The sequence below is a fragment of the Melopsittacus undulatus genome, chromosome 8 (assembly GCF_012275295.1).
Source record: "Melopsittacus undulatus isolate bMelUnd1 chromosome 8, bMelUnd1.mat.Z, whole genome shotgun sequence".
Taxonomy (NCBI): domain Eukaryota; kingdom Metazoa; phylum Chordata; class Aves; order Psittaciformes; family Psittaculidae; genus Melopsittacus; species Melopsittacus undulatus.
The window spans coordinates 3,544,283-3,570,957 of record NC_047534.1 but is presented as its reverse complement, the minus strand read 5'-3'; the positions used below and the strand labels follow the sequence as shown (position 1 = coordinate 3,570,957).

Here is a 26,675-nt window from a genome sequence, read left to right as displayed (position 1 = left end):
AGTAATAAAGACCCAAACTGCAGCCCAGTATGCCATATTCACCAGTGGAGGGTAGAACTGGCCACATCCTAGCAATGGTTTTGTAGTCCCTTTTCTGAGACTGCTGCCAGGTTTTAACCTTTTCACTGGTGAAAACAGTGATGGTGCTCTAGGAGATGGGGGCTGCTGACTCCTAACACTCCTCATTCCATGAACTACTCACCAGGATACTTCTGCCCTCCTTCCCTCAGGACAAAGTTGGCTGTGAGGCTCCAAGCAGCAGGGAAAACAGCTGAATCAGTCCAAGGCTGGGCTGCCAACACTGAGAAAACAAAGCAGAGGCTTCAAAATTAAGGACCTCACTGTTAACCTTGAGAAGGCAAGAAATCCAGCTATTCCAAAGTGCATCCAGCACAAGCCTGCTCTTCAAGATCTAAGACCTGGAACTGGAAGCCCTGGGAGTCTATTAACTCAGGTTGACTTTGGACTGGTTCCTTATTTCCTAACGTTTTAAGACCCCTCTGTTAAACTCCAAGTAATCTGCATGGCCATGAGAAGCATGGCTGAGATTTATCACATCAAGAGAAAAAGCCCAGCTGAGAGGCACAGCTAATTCCTAGGAGCACACAGCATGCTTCTCATAAGCTCATTAGCTGACTTCCAGAAACAAGAGTAGAGCTAAAGCAAAAGTCCTCCTTTACTGCAAGGCAAAGGATTCATCTTCTTTTTAAGGATAATGATATCCTGCTTTGAACTCTGCAGCACCAGTGGGTTGGCCACTGGTTATTAACTACCACAGTCCAGCACAGCTAAACAACATCTAGTTTAAACACCAACAACGCTCCTTCATTAAGTTAGTATCTCTACTCATGCTAGTGTCAGTGTAAGAGCATGAACAGTAGTGCACCTGTGGGACATCTGAATCAAAATGTCACTTAAAATAGGCACAAAAGCTGCTCCAAATCCCCTGAAGCCCTTGGGCATCTGCCAGTGACTGCAGTCGGCTTCAGAGCAGGTCTCGAGGGCTGATAATCCCACATACAGCATCATGTTACTAGGCTCAAAAAAGGCTGTTTCACCATCACTTACTTTAATGAAGCAGTTCTTTATTCTACAGTTCCTGTGGTGTGCTTGTCACCATGGCACCTGAATGCATGTGCTGATCATAAGGATATGTAGAATACTTGTGATTAAAAGTACCTAGGAAAGAAAAATGTCCCTTTCTTCTTTCCCTTTATGACAGGCAGTAAAACACAGTCTAAAATAGTCTTGAATAACATCTTGTTTGGAACCGAACTGTCTTTGAAATAGAAAGTCACAGTAATCAACCCAGGCAATTCCTAACAGCACATCTGCACAGGGAGTATCTGAAGTGGAAAACATTTGCTCCCCAGCAGCATCATTATAACCACAGAAGCAAGGAGGACTCTCACACTGCTGGGAACTGGGTGATCTTGTTAAATTCCTAATGGTGAGGAAAGAAAGTGCCATCAACATTTTAATCATGCATTCAGAGTGACCAAGAGAAACTCTGCCAGTCAGGAGAGTGGCTGCCAGCTTAACTGTGACTGGCTGGCAGGACACACAGAGAAGTGAAGCGTAAAGAAAACTTGCACCCAGTGAATGCTTGGCTTTATCTTTCCAGGCCAATGCTGCTTGTGCTGCCCTGGACAAGAAGCACAGAGCCTTTGGTAAGATGCTAGCAGAATGGCAACAAAACCACAAAGAGCTATAGGAGGAAAAGGACAGTTCCTAGAAGGAACGTACACAAGTGAAATCTGGAGCTTAGGATTGCCTGTGAAGAATCCCTGGAGCACATGGAATCTATGAAGAACAACAAAGCCCTTCAGGGTAAGTCCTGGTTTGCTGTCTGCAAATTATAAGCCACTTAATTCCTACCGAATGATCTCTTGTGGTGTCTTCCAGCACCAATCTCACTGGTATTCCCAGCAGTGCTTTCATTCTCTAGGGACATTATTTGATGCACTTAAAGTCTCAGGACAGATTCCACTCTTGGGACAGTATGCATTCACAAACATGCCACCTCTATCAGATCATCCAAGACTGTAACCAGCCCCAGTGTACAGCTGCCAGGGAACCAACTCTGGGAATAACATTCAGGATCCAGGTCCCTTCTGAACCCCCAAAACACAATAGCAGCTTGCTTATACTGACTGTTACACTAGGAGGTCATCACACCAGACTGGGCCATGATCTCCACCAAAGCTCTGCGTAAGGGAATTCTGGACTCTTTACAGCACTAGACTTAAAGCAGATGCAGGCTGCAGTCCCAGTTCTGGTGACCAGCATTCCCTCTACTGAGCAATTCCCTTAGGGGGCTAGTAACAAGGCCCAGATTTACCCTGTGAAGACATTCCCTTTTACCTCAAAGTGGAGGATGAGGCATCTCCTTGAATCAGTTAGAGTATCAGTTAAACCCCTGCTCAGTCTCCCTCTTTGCATCACTTCTCCCCCACTGGTGGCACTGGGAGACCAACTCCTTTGGCTTCTTTTATTTATATATTTTTAAAACACTTCTGTATATTACAGAAATTGATCTCTTACAGGGGGCTGGAAGATAATACTGTAAATGTTTAGAAGATGCTACGATCTGGTGCCCTTGTGGGCAGCAGCAAACAGCAATGGACTCTCTGGCACAGCCCCAGTGTTTTCCGGGCTTTCTCCCCCAACCCTTCACTCTGCCCTACATCAGCTGGCAGAGAGCCCCATGCTGCTGGAGGGAGATGATGTGATGCCCTGTTCTCACTTTGTTAGCGCAACCAACTGAAAGGGAGAAGAGAGGAAGCTGGATAAAGGCTGGAAAAGAATTCTCTTGATTTAACAGGCTTCATTCTTCCACCTCCATGAACACATGCAGCCAGCAGGGCTCATTCACAAATCCAGGATAATATTTAGCAAAGAAAGAAAAGGGCAGCAGATAAAAAGTGACTGGAAGCATGTCATGCCATTTCCAGTCAAAGAATCTGTCTGGGGCACTTGGTAAAGTTCATAGTCCTGAAATAAACTTATCACATGAAATATCCATTTGCTTCCCTAAAGGAAATGAAGGATCTAATCAATCAGCTGGAAGAGGGAGGAAAGGGCATTCATGGGCTGCAAAAGACACTGGAGATGGATGAACTGCAGGTGCCACTGGAGGAAACTTCCCTGGAGGTATCAGTGCTACAGATGTGAGAGCTGAACGCCAGCATGGTGCCTGCTGCCCACATTCTATCAGATGGATTTGGGGTGAATAACCCCACAAAAGGCATTTGTTCACTATTCTGTTGCAGCCTCCCTTGCAGGCTGAAGAAAGTAAACTGATTTCCATTCAGCTTAAAGCAGCTCACATTAAAGCTGAGGACACAAGAAGGATTTGAAACCACCATGTACAGCAATATGACATTAAGCCACAGGCCAAAGGCGCAGCATGGAGGAATTTTATAATCATTACGGGGAATGACCCTTTGGACCAGACGTCTCCACTATTGGAAGTTAAGCACAGTCTGGTCACATGTTGTCTAATGGGACTGGTTTAGTAGGAGGTGAGCCAGATTTTACACAGTAGTTTAAGGTGACCTCCTGAAATCTCTCCTGGCCTTATCTTTTAAAAGAAGGTCATTCATAAATGGCTTGGCACAAAATCCTATCTCAGTTTTAAACAAGTTTGAAAAGTTCCTCTAGTTTTATTACTTGATGGGCAATAATTTGATACAAAGGCTGGATCAGCCTCAATGGAACAGAATGCTGGACCATATGCTTCACTGGATGCTGCAAAAATAATCACCAGCATGCAGCTGAGTCTCTGCAGGAGAGTCTGGAGATAGAAGTGAAGGGAAGTCCTGAAGCTCTATGACTCAAGAAGATGGACACTGACCTAACCAGCAGTGAAATGTGAATTGTGCCAACAGGAACAACAAGGAGCTTGTCAGGACACTGCATAAACTGCAACAGCATGTTCAAGGTAAACTAGAGAGGGTGGAAGCAGGTCCCTGGGTGGAAAAGCATACCATGTCTATTTGATAGTACAAGCAATGAAGCAGTTGATTATGTACTCATGTAGAGAGACATCTTGAACAAATGGAGAATTTCTATTCAAAAGCCCTGGTTCTCCCCCTCATACCAATTTCAGTCTGCATTAGTTCCAACAAAGCTCATATAAAATAAGTATTAATATCAGCTCTTGTCAAACCAGAAACCCAAGGAGCTATTCACATGTAATTACAACAAAGCTCTGCTTTTAAGTTGTAACTGCTGTTTTAACAGGATAGCCTAGAAATGGACTAGAAGTTAACAGAAAAATAAACCTAAGGAGCTTCCTTTGGCTCTTCAGTTCTAAAATAAAGCTAAGTACATCAGTAAAAGGCTAGTTTCTTTGTTGGAATAAAGTGATACAACTACTGCCAAGAATCCAATTTTAGTAACTTAAAAGAATAGCAAAGATTCTTTCTCTCTGTACACACACATATATATATATACACACTCAAACATAACTTGCCCTCAGTTACGTCAGTCTCAGTCAGAAGTAATCCTCTTGAAGTCAGGGTGGCTACAATGATAGGACAGAGGCACACATACAACTGGGATCCTGTGCTGTGGGGTTTGTTTTTTGTTTTTAATCTGCCATCACCTTATGAAACAACTTTGCAGAGAGACCTCTTTTATCTTTCAGCTTCCTCTCCCTTCCTTATCTACATTCATCTTTCATCTGCTCTTTCAGGTCCAAATGGATGAGGATTCTCGGCAGCACGAGGAGCTGCAGGAGCACTATGTGCCACCTCTGCCTGCTACAGATGGAGCTGGAAGTGCAGCCAGGCCTGGAGGGCAGAAAGCACCCTCCCAAACCCCCAAAGCAGGCATTGATCAGGGAGAAGACAATATCCATGCACAGAGAGAGCCCAATTATTTAGGCAACAGCCATCTCTGAGTGTATGTCCACGTGCTTCAACATTAAACCTTAACTCTGGGTGACAAGTGCAGGATTAAGCCAATAATGGATAAATACAACAGTCATCTGTAAGACAGGTCTGGTAACTCTACAGAGTTCAGTCTTTACAGATATTACATTGGCAGCAGGACGTTTTTAAAGCACCACCTTGGCCCAGCTTTGCTCCTGGCAAGGTCTGTGAAAAGACTTTGAGCAAATTTGGTGGAAGAGTTAAGACGAAGCTGAGCACTTTTGAGAAACCCACCTCAAAAGAGACAGTGCAAAATTCTGCCCCCATTGAAACTATCATTTTACTGGTTGTTTCCGTGGTGCTCAGATTCCCTCCATAGAATGTAGCCCACAGTGAGCTCCATCTTAGGAGAATTTCAAGCCTCCTTGTGTTACAGATTGCAGTATGAAATAACATACCTGCCATTTCATTTTGTGCATAGATTTAAGAAGCTACTTTCACATTCACCATTACAGTCTGCAGTTCTTTTCCATAAAGACCACACATGCTGACATTTCCAAGGAGAAGAGTGTAACTTCTGGAAAGGACTGATAATACAAGCAGCATTTCTCAGCTGCAATTATGGGACATCAGTTATAAGAACTGAGTTGTAAATGTGACTTTTATTCAAATAGGTTTAAAATCACACAACCAATACATTCACTTCCAATTGACTGATGGTAAAGGGATGCATTTTCAGCAGGTGAACTGCCATCTCCATACCAAATTTGAGGTTTAAAACTTACTTGTTACACAAAACCTATATAGCAGAGAACTTGTGCAGCATTCTGGAACACAACGGCACATTTACATGATGATGTTTTGCTGAAAAGCAGTTGTGCTACTCAAATGTAGTTTTTCCCTATTAAAGCCTTTGTAGTTCTGTTTCCTTAGAGTATGTTTTTTGTATTATTAGTTTTACAGCAGCAACAACAACATTCTCCAACAATTCATATCAGCAAACAGTAAGCACTAAATGAGCTGTAAGGGTCATATTTTCCCATGAGATAAATAAACCATACATAACATGAACAGTGGAGCAGAGACCATGTTTGTTGAGATGCAATCAAATACAGTTCCAGTTAGGTCTAAAGCCAGCTGCTGCTATAGCAGCATGACTTTGGAACAATATTGGTATATAAACTCCATACAAACAGAAATTCAGGGAAACAGACTCAAGGCCTTCATAAATAACAGGGTCTATTTTTGCCTCTGAGGCGTATCATCATTTTAGCTCTCATTTAGTGTGCACGTAAATACACAGGTCCTAATGTTCCCTATCACAGACTGAGATGGGCTGAATCCCACTTGGTTTAATAGTGCACAATTTTAGAGAGAAAAAACAAACTCTACAGAAAACTGATGCACAAATCATCTCTTCTGAGAGCCAAATGGGAGAGCTGAGCAGATAAAATATTCTGGGTATCTAAGGCTTCTTTCTGCCCTCTAGAATTAGTCTGCCTACTGTTAAATGGAAGCTGGAGGCTGACCTTCAACACACTACTAATGAGCACGGGGAATTCATCAATGAGTACGGAGAGGTCGATAAGAGAGCAAAGCAAGCTGTAGCTGATGCAAGTCACCTCCCCACCTTTCTGCCCTTTATGTTGTGGCTGGGAATCTTAAGGTATATATTCTATTATTTCTCTCCAGTGCTGATTTCAAAGCACAACTTTAATAATACATGTTAGCACTTGCATTGCTTTTTATGATCCTGAAAAGCAGAATGCATGTTAGCTCACTGACTGCAGCCTGGCAAAATTAATCCACAAAGAAGAAATCCACTTCCTCTCTGCCTCCCTGGTAATCTACATCACAGATGGCACCCTGAGGAATTCCTCCATTTCCTCTCGATTTGTCCTTTCTTTCACTTATTACACAACTCCACTCATCACACCTATCAGGCCTCCAACAAAGAGTAGGCTGGCTTCCCTCTCTAGCTAGTCAATGGCATTCATAATTGGCACAGAGGGGAGAAAAGTTGCCAGGACTGAGCAGATTGCTCCTTTGGCACTGTGCTGACAACTGGCACTTCAGAAATATCACAGCTAGCTGTGGATTTAATGCAGAGCACTTCCCCCCAGACTAAGGCTGAGCCTTCTGCCACCTTCGGGCTTTCAGCTACTGCATGTTCAGACAATATCTTCACCTTCCATCTCCAGCACATGCTCAGCCACCCCCTTTCCACTGAAGGGTATAAATTAGAACTAAAGGTAATAAATTAATAATAGGTGGGGATAACACTTCTGACTAGTCCAGTGACACAAGCATATCACCACCTGGTTTACAGTCTGATCCCAATGTGTTCAAGTCAGCTAGTATTACTCCCACTGATTTCAGTGCATTGTGGATCCCACTTTAGAAATGCAGCTTATGATACACAGGAAAATTAAAGCTATGGCAAAAATTCTCAGAAGGCAACATACAGATATGGTGTCTATGTATCCTAGCTGTCAAAAATCTGTATAAATAGCTGAGCTGTCAATCTGTTTCATACCTTCCTCACAGGCATCCTGTGTGGCTGAAGATCTGTCAGGAGCAGGATCATTATGTGCACCTGGAAAGGATTAAGAACTATTAAAATGCAATAAAAACCTGGAAGTCAAGATGGAAGAGGCTGAGCAGTTAGCCCTGAAAGGAGAAAAACCCACTATCATAAAACTCCAGGGTAAGAAAAACATGTACAAAGATCATGAAAGATCATTCCAACAGAGCAGCTGCGAAACATTTCCCTGCACATGAGCTTCCACATTCAGCACAAATACCTGAAAAGGAACATTTTCATTCACCAACCAACACGTCCCAAAGGGAATGCACTAATTTAAGGAAATCCAGACAAGGCAGAAAAGACATATGTAGGTCACTCTCTACCCACTGGAGCACAAGAGAACTTCAGCACTTTGCACCCCATGCACAACTCATCCATCAGAATCTTTACAGTGCTTGAGTAGAGCAGTAAGAAGCCTGTGGTAGCAGCAGATGATCTACACCCATGAAGGGGATTTCACAAAGTGTAGTGTTAGCAGCAGCATGACTTGTCATTTATTATTCAACTGCAACAAAACTCCAGAGCATGAGTAGCTTCAAATCCTGGGGTAGATAGTGGAAGGTGTCCCTGCCTGCAGCAGTGGGGATGGCATTAGATGAGCTTTAATCCCTTTCAACCCAAACCAGTGCAGGATTCTAGGATCGTTGATGAAAACTGCAGTTACCTGTTTAGTTACTTGTTATATACATTTACTGCAGTTACTTGTTATATACAAAAGCCTGTTTGCAAAATCCCTCCTTTTTGACTAGCTGCTATCCATCTGCGTGCATTTGCTGCATGAAGATATCCCAGCTCTATTTTGTTTTTATATATCATAAGGTTTGACTGCACCCAAACTACTTTCACTCACATTAATTCAGTCATGCTTTGGAAGCCTTAATCTCAAAAACACCGGCATCCTTTTGGATTAGTATAGCATAATTGTATCAGCAATACACCAGGAACAACAGTGGAAAATTCTCCAGCAAGCCTGACTGGAGACAGGGCCTGAGCTTGTAATGCTTCAAAGCTCTGCAGTGTTCCTCATTTAGATACTTTCATTCCATCTGGTGGAAATCATTTTGTAAACATAAACCCATACTTAAACATCATCGCATTCCTATTACGTAACTTTACTTGGCCCAGTTGTGTATCTTTAATCTCTGTAGCTGATCTAGTTTTATCATGCAGCCAATAAGGGCTGCAGTGATTACATATCTCCCCGTTCCAGCCATGGTAACACTGATTTAGGAGCCCATCAACTCCAGCCTCCTTCCCAAATGCAAAATCTCACATTGCATTTTGCCATTCCAGCAAATATTTGTCTGATCCATTCTTAACCCCCTCTAAGAGCAGCCCTACACCCTGTCAAGTCAGTCCAACACAGGGCTTAATGACTTCAAAGGAATTGCTGAGACATTTTTTCACTGTAACCTAGATCTGCCTTGCTGTTATCTTAGCTTCTGACTCCTCACCCTACCCACAGTGGACATAAGAGAACAAATTGTTCTTTCCCTCATAGCAGCAGACTTTCATCTATCTGAAAGCTACCACCTCTTTCCTCAATTTTCTGTCTTTCCCTGTTCAAAGACTGATCATTATTGACACCTTTTTCTCCAAACCATCCCTGTTTCTCTCATGCAGAGCTCAGGATTCCACATACTCTTGCAGCACAGCTCAGCAGAGCAGGACTCCTGCGTTTGCTTTACCAGCATTTTCTCACCTCTAGGGACTCACATGACCTTTCCTTCTTGCTCCACAGCAAGATGTTACAGACTTCCAATCCACTTGGGACCCATGCAGCTCCTCCATCCTTTCCTGCAGCACAGCCAGCTGCCCAGTTCTTCCTGGTCTTGCAATTCCAAAGCTGAGTTCACAGCAGTGCACCTGCTACTGAACCACATTCTGTTTTTTTCCCAGAGAGCTCCCATTTTGAATCCTAGTTCTACGCCTGTGTTTATCCTGCTTTCAAACTCAATCTCACCTCCTAATGCAGTAATTACATTCTGCATTTCAACATGGATGAGTAATGGACCCAGGGTAATTCCCTGTACAAGCACCGATTGTACAAACCAAGTACATTTTCCCCTCAACCAGTTTTGCAACTCCCTTAGAGCAGTATCATCTAGACTCACTTCCCAGTTTATTATTAGAATATCCTGGAAGCCAGTGTCAGAAGCTCTACTTAAAATCAAGATATATGACACATAGTGCTTCTCTCTTATCTTCAAGCCTTGTTACGCTGCAAGGAAATGAGATTGGCTCAATTCATTCACAACAAAGCCATACTGGCTCGCATCCACCTTCTTGTTCCCTCCTTGATGCTTATAAATTGCATATTTTCTCTCAGACTCAAAATTAAACTCCCCACTGTACTGCTCCTCAATGTATGTGGGAGTCACACATCTCCCCCATCCCTTCAGACTTGCCTTTTGTGGTACTTGAGTTCACAAACCTTCACAGGTAATGGAGTCTTTACATTTTACAGGAGACCCTGAACAGCAGGCAGCTCCTCAAGGGGATTAAGTGTAAGGCAAAGAACTGCAAATGCCTTTCTAGATTCCATCCAGATAGGAGGGAAGGTCCTACAGCATTTGAATGAGTTAGGATTATTAACCCCTACAACACAGAACACCTTGCTTCCAGCCTCCAAAAGGGTTGCAGAACACAGAAACTCAGTGTTGCAGCTCTCCAACTCTCTGTAAGTCAACCTACACTGGACAAGCCCAAATAACCCCCTTTCAGGTCCTCACAACCTCCTCCCCAACCCCAGCTCAGCAGGCCTCACACAAACCAGCCCCTCCAGCAGCACTTTGGGCCTCTCCAAACCCAAAGAGGCCACAACCACTGTGCTCCTGCCCCTGCTGACAGCAGCCACCTTCAGCTCACAAGGCTACAGAGAACCATGGGGTGAATCAGGTTGGAAAAGACCTTTAAGAGCATCAAGTCCAACCATTACCTCAGGACTTACCACCACTAAACCACGTCACTGAGGGCCTCATCTACATTATGTGTGCACACTTCCAGGAACAGTGATTCCACCACTGACCTGGGCAGCCTGTTCTAATACCAAACCCCCTCTCCATGAAGAAAGTGCTCCCAATATCCATCCCTGGCACAGCTTGAGGCTGTTCCCTTATCGCTTGCTACCTAGGAGAAGAGCTCTACCTCACCTCACTACACCCTCCTGCCAGGCACTTGTAGAAAGCAGTAAGGTCCCCTCTGAGCCTTCAGACTAAAACCCCCTGGTCCCTCAGCCGTTCTTGTGCCCCAGGCCCTGCACCAGCTCCATTGCCTTCCTCTGGCCCCACTCCAACACCTCAGAACCACACTGATAACACAAACTCCCTTCTCTCCCCTCATACACCCGCACACTCCCCATTGAGGGAGCCCGCACCTCACAGCGCTCCCGCCTTTGTGTGAGGCGCGGCCACGCCGTGCGCGCACCCTTACCCCTCCCATCCCCTCGCTGTACGCATGCGCAGAGCCGCTCCCGGGCGGCGCTCATGCGCAGAGCGCGTTTCCTGGCTCCCTTGTCAGTGCCGGGTCCCCCCCTCGGCCTCCGCTACCGGCCGCTCCCTCTCCCGTCGCCCGGAGCGGAGTCGCGTTGACTGCCCAGAGTCCGCGAGTCCCGCTCCGCTCCCCTCCCGCCGCCTCAGGTGAGTCCCCGCACCGGGAGAGGCTGTCCGGGGCACGGCTGGGCCCGCCTGCCCCCGCCCCGGCAGCGGCGGGGGGTGAGGGGAGCTGCAGGCCCGTCGGTGCGGAGGGGAGGGGGCAGCCACCGTTCTGAGGGTGAGGTGATGGGGAACCCTCATCCCCTTCGTTCCGAAGGGACGGGGCCGCACCGGGGATGAAGGGGCTGGGAAGGGAGGGAGCGGCTTCTGCCTTTCCTCATGCCCCGCCGCGGCCTCCGCACCTGAGGTACCGGTCGCAGCCCGCAGTCCGTCCCAGAGCAGTTGGCTTTGTAATGGTGTCCTGTGTCAGGCTTGCCTGTGGGGAGGTACCTCCTGGGAATGCTGCCGGAGTGGCTTTGAGGGAATGACAGCAGCAGGAGGCAGGCCTGAATTATAGGCACTTCCAGGGGTTTGGAAGTGATGTAGGTGCCCTGAAAATAGGGAAGGGTTTAGATGATCCCTTTCTCTTTCACATAACACTCATGCTCTATCCGCTTCTGGATGTAGCATCCTTGCTAGGTGCTTGTCCAGCAATGGTCTTGCACCACATATTTCTCACCCCATTGAGAGATAACAGCAGCTGAGTCCTGTACTTCCCAACCTTGGCCATTTCATACTGGAAGAACTGCTGCACTAAGGTGTAAGTTTCCTTTTCTCCCCCTCCTTGTTTAAAAATGTGATTGAAACTTAAGGGCAGTTACTTTGCATTTGAGGGAAATAATAGGGCAGAGGTAGTTGTGTTAAGTACTTGGCTAACAAAGTTATCATAACAGTATCTTCCCTGTTTGACATTCCGAGGTTACTGACAGGGAGGCATTGAGGGGTTTCCTACGTAGGAATGACATTAAGAATCAGAGCCAGTTGTAGTTTCTCTTGTGAAATGTGAGTTTGGTTTTTGTCTGTATATCAGTAAGGAATAAATATAACTAGGAAACTTCACAAAGATGTATCTTCCCAAAGCAAATAGCAACTCTCAGACGATGGAAATGAGTCCCTTTCCAAAATGGAAAGCAGTCACTTGCTACAAGTGACAGTTCCCAAGAAACCCAATCATTGGGAAGCAATTGATCATGGATCTAGAATGACTTTGATAACATGTAGGTTAGTAAAAATCTTTGGACTCAAAGTTAGGATGGGACCACATCACTTATAACCCGTGGCAAGCTGTGGAGAAAATACCAGGCTTGTATTAGAAAGTGCTTTAAAATAGCTGCGTTCCTTGGGGAGGGGAGATTGGATATTTTTACATTTTATTTAGGAAAAAGTAGGAAAGGCTGAGCATTCCTTGTCGGTAGAGCAGCTCCTCAACTTTTCCTGTATATGGAAATGTCCTGCTACCGAATGTTGGCCTGGATGAAAGCAAGATTATGGAAAAAGCAATTTGCAGTTGGGTTTTGCTTATATTAACATGTGGAATCTCAGATGATGGCTGGCCAAGGGCAAAGGTAACTCAGACTGTGTCAGTATTTTCACATTAATAAAAAGCAATGGATTGTATGGCTTAGCACTGCATATATTTAATAGTTTCACTTGATGGGTAGAATGTAATTATTCAAAGAACCATGAAATTCAGTTCATACAGTTAAAGGTTGTATCTGAAGTGCATTTGAAATGTAACCAGAAGTTGTATTTCCTTAAAATAGTAGTGTTTGAGTCCTCAGCAGAAGGAGGAAAGGAAAAGTCTCTCCAGTTATTTGAATTTCTGGGGTCCTGCATCATCCCTCCTCCAGGATTCAGTGCTTGCAGTGTATGCATTAAGCCAGTGCTGTGATAGTAATTGCTAAGCTCCATCAGAATGTGCTCTTCTTTCATTCACTCCCGAGTTTCTGTTGGACTGCCATTCATTTCCTGTTTGCTTCCAAGTTCCTACCTTGTCCTCAAGGCTCCACCCTCTGCTAACATGGCCATACTTGGGTATGTTGTAATTTCAGGCTAGAATGGGTGTGGGTGCCTTGGAGTGACATCACAGAGTGATTCCTTTTCAGATGGATATAGAGAGGTAAAAAGCCTTTGATCCGTCAGCCAAGGATAAATTACTGTGAAAATTAGTGGAATACATGGAAGGAATTGACAAATCCAAGTTGTGTCTGTTGAACCCTGCAGGTTTCACCTAGCACAGGTGACCTTGAGTTTTACAATGTTATCTTCCATCTGTTTATGCTGCCCTGGGTTAATACAGGACATAAACCCCAGTATAGTATTTTAACCTTCTGTTTGTGGGTAGGTGCAGCTCCAATTGCAGATGGCTCTTGCAGCAGTCTGAAGTTAAAGAGAAAGCAAAGTATCTAGCTTTTGGGTTCTAAACAAATTAAAATACATGATTCAGCTTGTTCTTTTAGTGTTTGAATCTCATGGGGGCGACTGCTGAGCTATAAAGCAGTTCAGTGCTAGAATTAATTTGAAGAAATTAGTGATTAGCTACTAATTGCAATAATGTTTCCCTAGGACATGTAGAAATGGCTGTATCAAATAGTACATCAGCAGATTACTGTTACATCTCAAATGTTCTGGGCACACGCATTTAACCTCCTGAAAAAGAAGAAAAACATGTTATTGTAGTGCTGCCTGGGAGCCTTGGTACATGTCATGGTTTGGAATCAATTCACACAGCTATGTCCCTGGATTATTATTACTATTATTTAAATATTCTAAATTTAAATATTCATGGTAAAATTCCTAGGGTTGTTAGACTTCCCAAGACCCTGCTCTCTCATTTGGGAGGATACAGCAAGTGGATCCAGCAGCAAATGGATCCAGCTTTTAGGGCAATTGTAATTAGCTATAATAAGCAAGAAAGTTAAAATTCATCAGCCCACTGAAGGTATTGGGGTGAATGGTAAAGGCAGCTCTTTAGTGGCCTTAACGTGTCTACTGAGTAAGTTGTGATCTTCTGTAAGTGAATTGTACTGGCTGAAACAACCTTGGTGAATGTTGAAGGCTGATTTTTGGTTTAATAATGATTTAATTTGGAAGTGCTTTGTTTTGCTTTCAATTTCGCACCTCTCAGCTTTCTCACTTTTTACAACATAGGAATCTCTTTAACTCGGAATGTCTCTACATCAGTTTTTACTGGAGCCAATCACCTGCCATGCATGGAACAGAGACCGGACTCGTAAGTAACACGTTAGCTTTAACTGTATTTTTCCATTGCTGTTTTCTCTTTGCTGTCACTTTGTGATCTCATAAGGTTCTGGATCACATTTAGGGAAGGTATGGTCACATACCTAGTGCTACATGCTAAATATCCCACTTTGGATCCAAAAAGCACTCATCTTCTAAATCTGAGCTTTACTAAACCCATTACTGGAACTCTGGCATATGAGCAAATCTAGTCCTGCTGATGTTCCAGAGAGCTTTGCCTCTTGGTCTGCACCTCATGAGAGTGACCTGGCCCTTACCCTCTTAGACCCCCTATTTCCATACCCCAAACCAGCTCTTTCTTTTAGTAGCCTAGTTTTCCACTATACTGTGATCTGTTATGTTCCAGATGTCTTGTCTTTCTGTGTGTGTACTCATGGCCATGTTATGACCACAATAAATGGTGATGACCACAAAAAATGACAGATGTCAGCCCTCAATAAAACCCATGTAATGCTCTGCAATTTTAGAATACAGTTCTTAGATTATCAAGGCTTGCCAAGTGTTTGGTACTAAAAAGCCTTCTGTACTATTGGATTGTATTATTTTTTCTTCAAGAGATTGCCATTAGCCCTAATAATCATGAAGTCCACATCTACAAGAAGAACGGGAGCCAGTGGGTAAAGGCTCATGAGCTAAAGGAACACAATGGACACATTACAGGTAAGAGGAGATTGTGCTATGCCAGATATTAAGTTTGCCCACCCCCCCGTTTCCCCAGTCAAAATCCTGGAAACACAAACAGGAAGTCTGTAAGTGTTGAGTAAATTGATCTTTTTATAGGTTGGCATTCCCACTTCTAGAGAGCTTTGCACCATTTTTGTCTGGACTGCATGCAATGAATGTCAGGAAACAAATCCCAATACATGCTGCTTCCTTTCAAGTGCTAGTATTAAAACTTCATCAAGTGCACACTCATTGCTTTGTTTTGTGGTTTCCAACAGTAATAAATATCCTTCTTAGGGACTGTATAAAGACTTGAAGAGGTCAGTTGTAGACTTGGGACAGACCATCAGTGAGTATGATTTACTGCAGACCTAGAGTGTCTGCAGATCCCCAGTGAAAATGTAAGGAGAGCTGCCACGATGAGTCACAAGGTGTTAATTTTAAGATGTGATTGTCCTGTGGTACCCTTTTATATGACTGTTTTGTTTGGGGTTTTTTTATGGTGATATTTTTGTAAGGGCTTTATTCTCTGAGGAGAGGAAAGTAATTAATACAAGCACTTGCTCGAAACAGCAATATCCTTTGTTCTGTTCTCAACTCAGTAATGGGCAGAAATAGCTGCCTTGACCGGAGGGTTTTGCAGGAACTTTATTCAATTTACCTGATTCTTGCTGTCAGAGAGCCCAAGTGTATGTGCTCTTTTGTGAAGAGCCACTTGGGCTCAATTTACAAGTGACATGCAGTTCCCCAGAGACAGCTCTCTGCATTTTACTTGTACCTGTTAGTGTTAGAAGCCAAATATTCATGACTTGGGAAAAGAGCTCTCCCTGCTCTCCAGCTCAGCGTATACCTTTGGAATACCAAATGCTGTGGATGTAGTGAAGTGTAGTCTTAAACTGTGGTTACAGACAGGAGATAGACTCATCAATCTGCTTGTTGCCTCTGATGGGAGTGATTGAGCTGCTGTCACTGCAGCTTCTGATCATGAGGGATAAGGTCCCTTGTCTTGTCTTGTGTGTCTCAATTCAGAGATTCTGGTGAGCTGCTTCCAAAATGAGCATTATTCACTCTTTTTGTTGGCTTGGTATTTCTCTAAGCTAAAAAGCTGATCTTGGGTCAGAAGAGCATCAGTGCTGGCACAAAGGAGGTGCTGGGCAAGAGAAGCAGAGAGGCAGGATGGTCTCCCTTTCAAAAGCAGTAGATTGACTCATGGAACTATGGTTTCAGGCTACAAACTGCTTCAAAAGTAAACTTCTTAAGCATAAGCTTACTTTGAAGTAGACCATACATGAATTATATAGTAAAAATTCTTTCTGTATCTTGTGTCCTTCTTTTCAGTTTGTGTGCTTGAGGAATGTTTTTAATACTGAATGGAGTTATGGAAAACCATTGGGGGATGATTTTGGGGCAGGAGAATTTTGCACACTGCAACTCAAAGAAAGCATGAAAAATAATGTTGCCATAAGACTTAACAGTTGAGAATATCCTTCACTGCATTGGAGGGGAAAGAAGCAATGTCAGGCTTACCAAAGGCTTTGGTTTATTCTTTGAGATTGTTATTTTCGCTTGGTTTCTTTCTCATGGTACAGCTTAAATAGGCATGGGAAAACTAGGGATTATATCAGTACATAAAGATTGATAACTTCTAAATCCCCTTCCTAGCTAAACTTTCAGATCCTGACCGCAGTCTGGCGGCAAGCAGACAAGTGTGTTAGAGGTTTGTGCATCAGTTTAGAATCACTGGGTTTCAGCTGTTGAAAAGGGTCTAGTGCAGAAGTCAGTGGTTTGCCAATCCCTGCCAGTGCAGAGCTCCACCTGTGGGCCAGCTGGCAGCAGGCAAATTCTCTGTGGAATCTGGAAGTTTGGGACCTGCAGTTTGAATGAAAGCTAGAGGGAGAAGCACATATCCTGAAGAGCTTAGAATGGTTCCTGGGGAATAAGTGAAGAAGGAGCACTGTGTGCAGGTCTGATGCCCTCAGCATAAGAAAGAGATGTTGGAGCAAGTCCAGAGGAGGGCCATGAGGATGACCAGGGGCTGGAGCACCTCCTGTATGAAGACAGGCGAAGAAAGATGGGGCTGTTCAGCCTGGAGAAGCTGCATGGACACCTCACAGCAGCCTTCCAGTATCTGAAAGGGGCCTACCAGGATGCCAGAGAGGGACTTTTCATTAGGGACTGTAGTAATAGGACAAGGGCTAATGGGTTCAAACTTAAACAGGGGAAGTTTAGACTGGATATAAGGAAGAAGTTCTTTACTGTAAGGGTGGTGACGCACTGGAATGGGTTGCCCAAGGAAGTTGTGAATGCTCCATCCCTGTCAGTTTTCAAGGCCAGGTTGGATGAAGCCTTGGGTGATAAGGTTTAGTGTGAGGTGTCCCTGCCTGTGGCAGGGGATTTGAATTGGATGATTTTAAGGTCCTTTCCACCCCAAACCATTCTATGATTCTAAGGGAAATACTAATATAATAGTAGTAACTGTGATAAAGCAAAGAGTATAAAGAGGCAAGTTTATTAATGTGACCTCTACATTGCAGGGATCGACTGGGCTCCCAAAAGCGATCGCATTGTAACTTGTGGTGCTGACCGGAATGCCTACGTGTGGAGTCAGAAGGATGGTGTGTGGAAACCAACCCTTGTGATCCTGAGAATTAACCGTGCAGCCACCTTTGTAAAGTGGTCTCCCTTGGAGAACAAATTTGCTGTGGGAAGTGGAGCTCGACTTATATCTGTGTGCTACTTTGAATCTGAAAATGACTGGTGAGCTGTTTGAGTTGATTTCCATTTCTACCTTTAAGATCATCATGGGAAAGCTAAAGCCTGGAGCTTAATGGTGGTAACTGGGTTCCTATCTTACTAATCCCTAAAATCTTCAGGAAATGTCAGGGATAGGCCTCATCAGTTCTTTTATTTGTACATCTTAGAGAAAAGGTTCCCTCTTTACTCTGGTTAGCACCTGAAGGCCTTGGACTTGGCATATTTTCAGGTTATACATGTTGGTGTGAATGTGTTCCAGCTTGTCATCTACCTGTTCTGTGTTCTGTCATATATTTGTATCCCCACTTTACAGATTTCAGACAGGACTATCACAGCCATTTCCACCACTAACACTTCTTTCTCTTTGGCATGTGAACTTAGTGCTTCTGATCTTTAATGGATCTACATCTGCAGCTGCTCGTGTTAGAGCTGCATTTACCAGATCGTCTGTAGGTGAAATCAGTATGTTGAGGATCTGTTACCTTGGGTTGCATAAACATGCACTAAACCACAGGTGTCTGTGCCCATGGCGTGCAGTCTTCCATGTGGAGATGGTAAACTACAATACCATCTGCAAAATACATTTTAAAGCTTGTTTTGGACTGTTATGCTTTCCAGCAGACTCAGTTATTGACATTTTCTCCGCCTCACTTGTCTGCAGAAGACTCAAAACCTATCTGTTGAAGACAAACCATTTAGTGTGATCCTTAAAACTGCTTTTGCCTGATGGAAGTAAATTGAAAGAAAAAGCACCATCATCCCAAAGGCCATCAAGTGAATAACAGATTTCATTACTATTTTGTAAATGGTTCAAGCAGACTAAATCTGCTGAGACATGTTTAGGCTGATATTGATGCACTCAACATCAGGACCACTTTTCACTCTACTTCAGATAATTGAGAGCTATGGACTAGTCACATCATTGGCAGTTCACCCATTACTTGTTGCATTTTATATTTATTGTATTATTAAACAGTAGAAAAGTCAATAGGCAAGAGAGGTGGCTGTGAAACTCATTGGAAGGAGCTGGAGATGACCTGTGCTTAGTGAGCTAAGAAAATAGTGCTGCTTAGCTCAATGTGACAGGCAAAGCTGAGCTCTTATCATAGGATGTAATGGCCCAGGCAAATACTGCACGGAATTGACATTAAGGAGTCCTGTCCAATGTATTAGAAAAATTAGTTAGAAGGGGAATAGGATTCAGGTGAAGAGGGACTTCATAGTATTTAAAATTGGAATTAAGGTCACCATATAAAGTTCAGAGCCTACAAGGGAATATGAAAGTTTTGGGCATTGAGTGGTTTGCAAAACTGATGTGTTCAGTCATTGGCAAAGGGTGATCTTTTTGAGGAGTACTTCATGGAACTGGGGGAGTTTGGTAGAATAATTCTATACTTACTGTATATCTCTCTCTTTTTTTCTCTCCTTAACTTAGGTGGGTGAGCAAACACATTAAAAAGCCCATTCGTTCCACTGTCCTGAGCCTGGACTGGCACCCCAACAATGTTCTGCTGGCTGCAGGATCCTGTGACTTCAAGTGCAGGTGAGAGAAAAATAAAGCATCTGTAAATGCCTTTGGATTACTGTTAGTCAGTACCATGAGCATGCTGATGATGCATTTGCTGTCAGAATAGATGTCTCGTTGCATACTGGTGTTGTTACCACAATAAAACATCCAGCTTGAGAAACTTTGGCTTTGGTGCTACCACATGCAGACTTTGAACTGCTAACATGTGCCTGGTGAGGGACATGCCTCAATTCCATGAACTGGTGGATGTCTTTATTAGCAGTACACAGGAATAGTACTGCTGTGCATGCATTGAGTGCTGAGGTCTAGTTGTTAGGCTTAAATTAGTCTAGGAGGTGCTACCTTGTAGAACACCAACATTGCTAGTTAGTGTAAAAAGCAATATCCTGACAGTGCAGTTCCAGAACTCATGGCACTTCCAAAGGCAGGATCTCATATTTTCCTTCCCTGAGTCACTTGTTCTCTCCTCTTTGTGCTACCCTTAACATTCTTGCACCCCTGTAGTGAGCAAGGAGTTGCTCACCTTGAACAAAGTGATCAGGGAATTGGTCCACCTGAAACTCAGCACCACAAAACACACTTTTGAAGAGCATTAGAAAAACCAAGGCTGGTAAAACCAGATGGGGATGTGAGATGGATGGTGTGGTTATGAAGTTACACAGTGAGGGATAGGTCCTGCACATTGCCCTGTGCTGAGTGGTTGGGGTCACTGCAGTGAAGCCTGCATGGGAGCTGTCTGCAGAGGGGTTGACTTGGATTCAGCTTTTAATTAATCACTCGTACCTTGAATACTAATGAAAGCTTCTTTTCTTAAGTTCTTTATGTAATAGGGCAATTTCTAAGCTTCAAAGTGTGTACTAAAAATGACTAAGAAGGAGTAGGAGGGGGAGGTGGGACTATTACATTCCTTATTTCAGAATGAAACCCAGGCATCTAAATTCTATCTTTTGATACCTTTTTATGTAAGGAGAGGTGTTAAATGGAAGCTGGGAAGAAGAGGAGAGTTGTCTCCCTTTCCTGCAGTAGCTCCAGATTTAATGAGATAAACTATACATGTTCCCTTCCTTTCACAAAAAAAAATGGGATGTGAAATGTATTCATTCATCTTCCAGAGCAACTGCTTTTCACATATGGGAACTTGTCCATGTTCATAAAGCATTTTAGGACTTCAGCATTAGGTCAGCTGATATGTATATCTCTCTATTTATCTGTTCCTTTGGACTTGAGCTCTTTTGTTTCCATGCTTTGTTGTGTACATTGCGTCCCTGATTATCTCCTCTGTTGTGGTTGAGGGCTTCGATTTGCATCACCTTCTGTTCACCGTGGCTTGGGTTTTGGGGTGAGGGTGTGTGTATTTTGGGGGGCTTTGTTGTGTAAGGAAGTCAAGGTGTTGTTCAGTCTATCCTAGGAGCATTCTCTAGAAGACTGAGTTAGTCTTTTGTTTCCCATCAGAAAACTCACTGTCCTGCATCCCTCATCTCTGAAAATGGGGTATATTTTGAATGCCTTCCCCAGCTCTTGATATAAAACATTTGGGAAACTTTCTGCTCTTCCTTAACATTATCGTTTAGGGTGACTCATTTCATCATTTTCCTTCTTTTATCATGGAAATCTCCATATAGAAATACTAAAGAACAGTAGTAGAGATTGGTACTAGGTTTATGTTTCTCTTCCTTCCCCAAACCCATGAAAGTATGTTCTCCTTGGTGAATGGTGAATACAGATCTCTAGAATTCCAGTTCTAGGGAATGTTCAGTGACATAATGAAGATATCTGGGCCTGAAGTGTGCATCTGTTCTGTAAGTGTCTCTGAAGACAATTATGAAATGGATCTGCCAGAGCCACTGCCAACTAATCAGCAGTGAAGTGGGAGACATTTGGGTAAAGAATGGAGCACAAAGAGGCTCCAAGATGCTCAGTATTCAGTTTCCTTGGTACCTGGCCTGGATGAGCTCCTCTAACATTTGTCTTTAGAAATACAGATCTAGCTAGCACCACTGCATAGGTGTGAATTTTATATTCTTGCTGGAACAAGCTGCTGTGGGAATGCAAGTCATTTCCCAATGTTCTTTAAAGGCTGGGGCCTTCAAGCTGAGTTGATTTTGGGTTTAAAAGAGGGGGAGATTTCAGTAAAGGAAAATACTCATTTTTAACAGTTATCTTCAAGATCTTTCACTACATAGGAATGATTTTTCTGCCTTGTGTTAAAGGCTGTGGCTTTAAACATCTTGTCCCATTTCCATACATTAAGAGATACATCCTTTTAGCCGTCTCTATAAAATTAAGTTGGTTGAAGGATTATCATTAGATTATATTTAAACTGATAGAGCCCAATATAAATTCACACTTAATGCTCTGAAAATCTCTACCTAATATAGCTGCACTTAAACCCTTCTTCTTCCAAATGATCAGCTTTATTTGAGTAAGCTGAATATAGAGACCTTTTGAAGTGCATATTCCACATGTGTAAAAAGATCTCAAATAACAGGGAGGGGGGAGCAACATTTCCTTAAACTCACTGTATATATATGTGTGTATATATATATATATGTATTGTTTGCAACCAGTATTTGATCAGGGCTTGTCATTTATACTGGCATATTTCTCTGGTAGTAGTATGCTGTGGCTCTCTTGTTCCTCCTGCTCAATGGACTCTTATCCTATGTTTGTGACGTCCCAGTGACTTCCATGGTAACAATCAAGAACACCATATTGTGGCATGTCTGAATCATGCAGAAGGAATTCGATGGAAGGGGGAGGCTTTGCTATTTAAACCTATCTCACAAATTGTAATGCTGGCATTGGAACATCGGTTTTCTTTCTTTGAAACCAGGCTACAAAGTGAATGTTCTGAAAAAGAGGGTAATTTTGTAGGTGTTTGTAGCAGCTTCTAATTATACAGTGCAATTTGTGGGTTTTCTCTTCCTGGAGAACTGACTCTCAGAATTATTAGGACCTCTAAAGGATGAAAGGGAAATCTCAGCACAGTGGAAAATGCAATGGCAATGTATGTGCTTGTGCCATCTTCTGGAAAAGAAGGAGAAAGAGACAAGTACAGAAACCTATATGCATTCCACCCTTTGTACTATTGCTTTCTCTCTGTATAGTGAAGCTTCCCAGCCACCAGTGCCTTGTTGTTTATTTGGGTGGAATTAGAATGTATCTATTTGCTTCCAATACCAAATGTGCATGAAGCTCCCAGGAGGTCCTGTTCTCTCTTTGTTCACACTGAAACCTCTTCATTTGCAGGGTGTTTTCTGCTTATATTAAGGAAGTGGATGAAAAACCAGCCAGTACACCCTGGGGCTCCAAAATGCCTTTCGGACAGCTGATGTCGGAATTTGGGGGTGCTGGAAGTGGTGGATGGGTGCACAGTGTCAGTTTTTCTGCCAGTGGTAACCGCTTAGCCTGGGTCAGTCATGACAGCACTGTGTCAGTTGCTGATGCCTCAAAGAATATGATGTAAGTATGTTCTTCCTCTCGGTTATCAGCTCTTTAACATAGAAGGGTGTGGGATACTGTGCTTACACCAATGAGAGCTGTGCCTGCTGTTCCCACTTGTGACAATATTACTGTCGATTCCAGGAGTCTCTTTGAGGCCTATTGAAATAAGGCAGACTCTTGGAATTTTAGATGATATAATTGACATTTCTGATAAGAGCTCTTCAGTGGGGGTGCAGTCCCTTTACCCGGGGTGGGAGCATTTGAAAGAAAATATGTTCCACTTCAGAGATCGGGGAAAACCAGTCTTTCCTTGTAAATGGATTCAGGAGAATCCAGAAACAAACTTGCTGTGTAACAAAGACCTGTTCCCAGCCAGGATCTGGAAAATAAGTTGGTTGTTTCATGAAATGTGAACTCCAGCCATTGTCCTTAAGATTCTGCTGCTGGAAGGTTTCAACTTACACCTCCCAGTCCAGCAATATGGTTTACTAAGAGTTCATAGGATCACAGAATGGTTTGGGTTGGAAGGGACCTTGAAGCTCATCCAATTCCAACAGCTGCCATGGACAGGGACACCTTCCACTGGAGCAGCTGCTCCAAGCCCCTGTGTCCACCCTGGCCTTGAACACTGCCAGGGATGGGGCAGCCACAGCTTCTCTGGGCACCCTGTGCCAGTGCCTCAGCACCCTCACAGGAAAGAATTTCCTCCTAATGTATAATCTAATTCCTCCTTCTACTCCTCATCTGCATAACTCTTCAATGTCTCTGACTTTCTAACCAAGAAGGAAGAGGTTCCTCATACATTTTGGCAGCAGAGGTCTCTAGTGGATCAACCTGGCATTGCTGTGCTTCGGTTTGAATTATGGTTCTGAAGGCTGCAGCTGCAGAAGGACCTGGCTGGGAACATCATTTAAGTCTAAAGCATTCTGGAATTCTTCCCTCATTTGTTACAACATCTCTAAAGTTGACTAAATTTAATACAGAGGCCTTTTCCTCCTGAGAAGGTGATGGCAAGCACTAAATCTTTGTGGTTTATACACAAATGAAATGAATGGCTTCATTAATTTGGACTTTTTTGGAGGTGCCCATTCTTTTTAAACACTATTTACACACAACACTAAATAACTCCAGCCTTTACCTGGAATACTTCATGTTTGGTCCTTCCAGGACGCTTCCATTAGGTTAAAGCATTCTATTACAAACTGCAGCCTCCTGGTGTCACTCTGGGACAGCTGAGCTGCACTGACTTCCTTTCCAGTCATCCTTGTGTAGGAATGGTCTGATAGGAGCCAAAGACAAGAGGTTTCAATGAAGTCCTTTAACAAATGTTCTTGTGTTCAGGGTTTCGCAGCTGAAAACAGAGTTCCTCCCACTCCTGAGTGTCTCGTTTGTCTCCGAGAACAGTGTGGTGGCAGCTGTAAGTGTCTTTTATCTTCTCCTTGGAGAGTATTGTCATGTTTTGGAGAGGGAGAAACACCCTAGAACATAGCAAGACCTAAGTTATAGTAGCATAGATATATATATATATATATATATATATATATATATATATATAAGCAAACTCTTCCATAGTGTCAGTCTTTGCACCGCTGTTAACAGCAGCAGAAGAATGAGATGGTGATTGTGTTCATTTCCTGACATGCTTTCGTGCTGTTTGGTTGCAGGGCCACGACTGCTGCCCCATGCTCTTTAACTGTGACGACCGTGGCTTGCTGACCTTCGTTTCCAAACTAGATATTCCCAAACAGAGCATCCAGCGCAATATTTCCGCTATGGAACGCTTCCGAAACATGGATAAAAGAGCCACTACAGAAGATCGCAACACGACCCTGGAGACACTGCACCAAAACAGTATAACGTGAGTGTCTTGCCTGCTATTCCAAGGGGAAGGAATGCTTTCCTCATCGCTTTGGTTTCCCAGGATGTACTGCAAACTGGTGAGAGCTCAACTTAGGTACACCATCTGGGTTTAGCTGGTATCCCCTCTTAGCCTTTTCCTACCAGCTGTCTGTTTCTGGGATTTCTATGGAAGCTGGTGGAGTTAATCATTAACATGGCATGCATGCTGTTGCTGTTTGCTCATGCTTAGTGTGCTCTGGAACTTCAGCAAAGCTTACCTTATCAAATATGTGGCTACTTCACAAGACATTGGTAGCGCTGTGCAAAATCCAGTCAGCAAAATCCACCTGGAGCAGGAATTCCCATATCAGCTCCCTATTGCAGAAGTTATTTCCAGGTGTATTTATTCATCAGCAGGATCAGTTCACAATAACCTTGCATTGAATAAAACATGTGAGCCTAGAGGATGCTGTCATTCCCAAAGCAATTTGTCTTTATCCAAGGAAAATGTTCAGGCTGCAGCCACAGAGCAATGAAAGAGCTTTCAGCATCCTATTCCTGTGCTTATTTTTCTGAAGCATTGTACCAGAAGCCTAACATAAGCTCTGTTACTCTCATGTCTCCCTTGGAGAGAGTAGGAGTTGAATTCAACACAGGTTTTCCAGCTTTTTGGCTCTCTGGAATGGGTGTCTGTGTTACCAGCTCTCACTCTCTGTTTTCAGCCAAGTGTCTATTTATGAGATAGACAAACGAGACTGTCGTAAATTCTGCACCACGGGCATTGATGGAGCAATGACCATCTGGGATTTCAAGGTATGCTTTTACTACTGTGTGTATGTAGTGGGAGGGAATTTGGTGATCTCTAGCATCAGCCTCTGAGCCTCAGCCCTAGCGCAGGTTTTATTAGCAGCAGGAAATCCAGACTGGAATATACAAGCCCGTTAGTGAGCTCCAGAAGGAAGAGAGGTCCAAGATTCAACATAAATGCAGATAGACTTTGTTTAGCAGATGGTGCTAATCCAGACTTATTTCATGCAATCTGTAGGAATCCCACTAATTCCTCCTCCAACTCCTACCTTAGCCACGGTCAGGCTGGAGCCATCATTGGTATGACACTGCCCACTACCTCTTCCTGCTCCCATCCCTTTGGGCTCTATTCGCTGTCCTTGTGCAGAACATGGGCCTTCCCTTTCAGATTTAACTTACCAAAGCAGGAAGAAGATATTCAAAGCGTTACAAAATACACTGAGTCCTGTATTGAATGAATATCCTGGCAGTATTTATGGATGCAAACGCTTGCTTTGCTGAGGACTGGCCAACAGAGGTCTCTGCTGGCCTCCCCGAGCTGCTGAGAGCCTGCTCTGCCTCTTAGGAAAGCAGTAGTTTGACTGTTCTGTAATGCAAAAGGTCTTTGGTGGGGACAGGAGCCACGAAACTGAGGTGATTTATAACCTGCTTTAATGCAAGTTCAGGGGAAGGAGATGGAATCATTGGTCTGTATATGTATGAGTTTGAAAGGAATGGCTGTAGAGGCCTCTGGCTCTTGAATCTGAGTCTAATCCAAAGTACCCAGGGCTTTTACTTGTTCCTCTTAGCATCAGCATCTCCACTGAATTATTGACCACAGGAAACCACAGCAGATTGTGATTAAGATGTTTCTCTCTTTCAAGACCTTAGAGTCCTCTATCCAAGGGCTACGAATCATGTAAAGAGGGATTGCCATCATCTAGCAGGACAAACTGCTTGACAGAACGCAGCTCCCGCATCTGCACAAACCCCAAAAGGGAGGAAGAAGGTGGAATCACTTGGAAACATGGAGAAAATACAGCTTGGCCCATTTTCTTTTGGATCTCGATTTGGTGAATTGTGTTGGTTTCAAAATCAGCCGTGATTGTTCTTATCTCTTTTGGTTTGGTTGTTCTTTCTGTTTTCGGTTGGTTGTTTCATTCCATTCTTTACCAAAGCTGCTCCTTAAGTAGTTCGTTGCAGGAAGTTCTGAATCACTAACTTAAAAGGGGAATTTTATGTAAATTGTCTGCTAGAAATAATAATAATAATAATAATAAAAACCAGAAAAACTGATTTTTTTCTTTGGATGCTCATTGGCAGAGGATAAAAAAGGATATTTAAGGAATTAACTCAGAAGGAGAGGGAAAAGCCCTGCACTGATCCTATATGGCCTTAAAAGA

The 26,675-nt window shown here is 43.5% G+C and overlaps 1 protein-coding gene and 1 long non-coding RNA gene across 2 annotated transcripts; one reads left to right on the top strand and one right to left on the bottom strand.

Moving 5' to 3' along the window:
• Window positions 1-208: 208 nt before the first annotated feature.
• Window positions 209-11,421, bottom strand: LOC117436557 (uncharacterized). Its single transcript, XR_004549892.1, has 3 exons — window positions 11,360-11,421; window positions 7,414-7,473; window positions 209-301 (listed from the first exon to the last, which is right to left on the bottom strand). It is a non-coding gene; the product is annotated as an uncharacterized lncRNA (long non-coding RNA).
• ARPC1A (actin related protein 2/3 complex subunit 1A) lies at window positions 10,936-26,568 on the top strand. Its single transcript, XM_034065198.1, has 10 exons — window positions 10,936-11,102; window positions 14,148-14,229; window positions 14,814-14,918; window positions 17,456-17,678; window positions 19,111-19,218; window positions 22,453-22,665; window positions 23,989-24,064; window positions 24,312-24,505; window positions 25,209-25,299; window positions 26,157-26,568. The coding sequence occupies exons 2-10, from the start codon at window positions 14,166-14,168 to the stop codon at window positions 26,193-26,195; spliced, it is 1,113 nt and encodes a 370-aa protein (XP_033921089.1). The 5' UTR covers window positions 10,936-11,102; window positions 14,148-14,165; the 3' UTR covers window positions 26,196-26,568.
• Window positions 26,569-26,675: the final 107 nt, after the last annotated feature.

What these genes read in the sequence shown, in the direction of transcription:
- ARPC1A (XM_034065198.1), top strand. Translation starts at nt 14,166, where the DNA reads ATGTCTCTACATCAGTTTTTACTGGAGCCAATCACCTGCCATGCATGG. An exon ending in TTTGAATCTGAAAATGACTG is followed by an intron (nt 17,679 to 19,110) that starts GTGAGCTGTTTG and finishes TCCTTAACTTAG; the next exon opens with GTGGGTGAGCAAACACATTA. An exon ending in TCCTGTGACTTCAAGTGCAG is followed by an intron (nt 19,219 to 22,452) that starts GTGAGAGAAAAA and finishes CTTCATTTGCAG; the next exon opens with GGTGTTTTCTGCTTATATTA.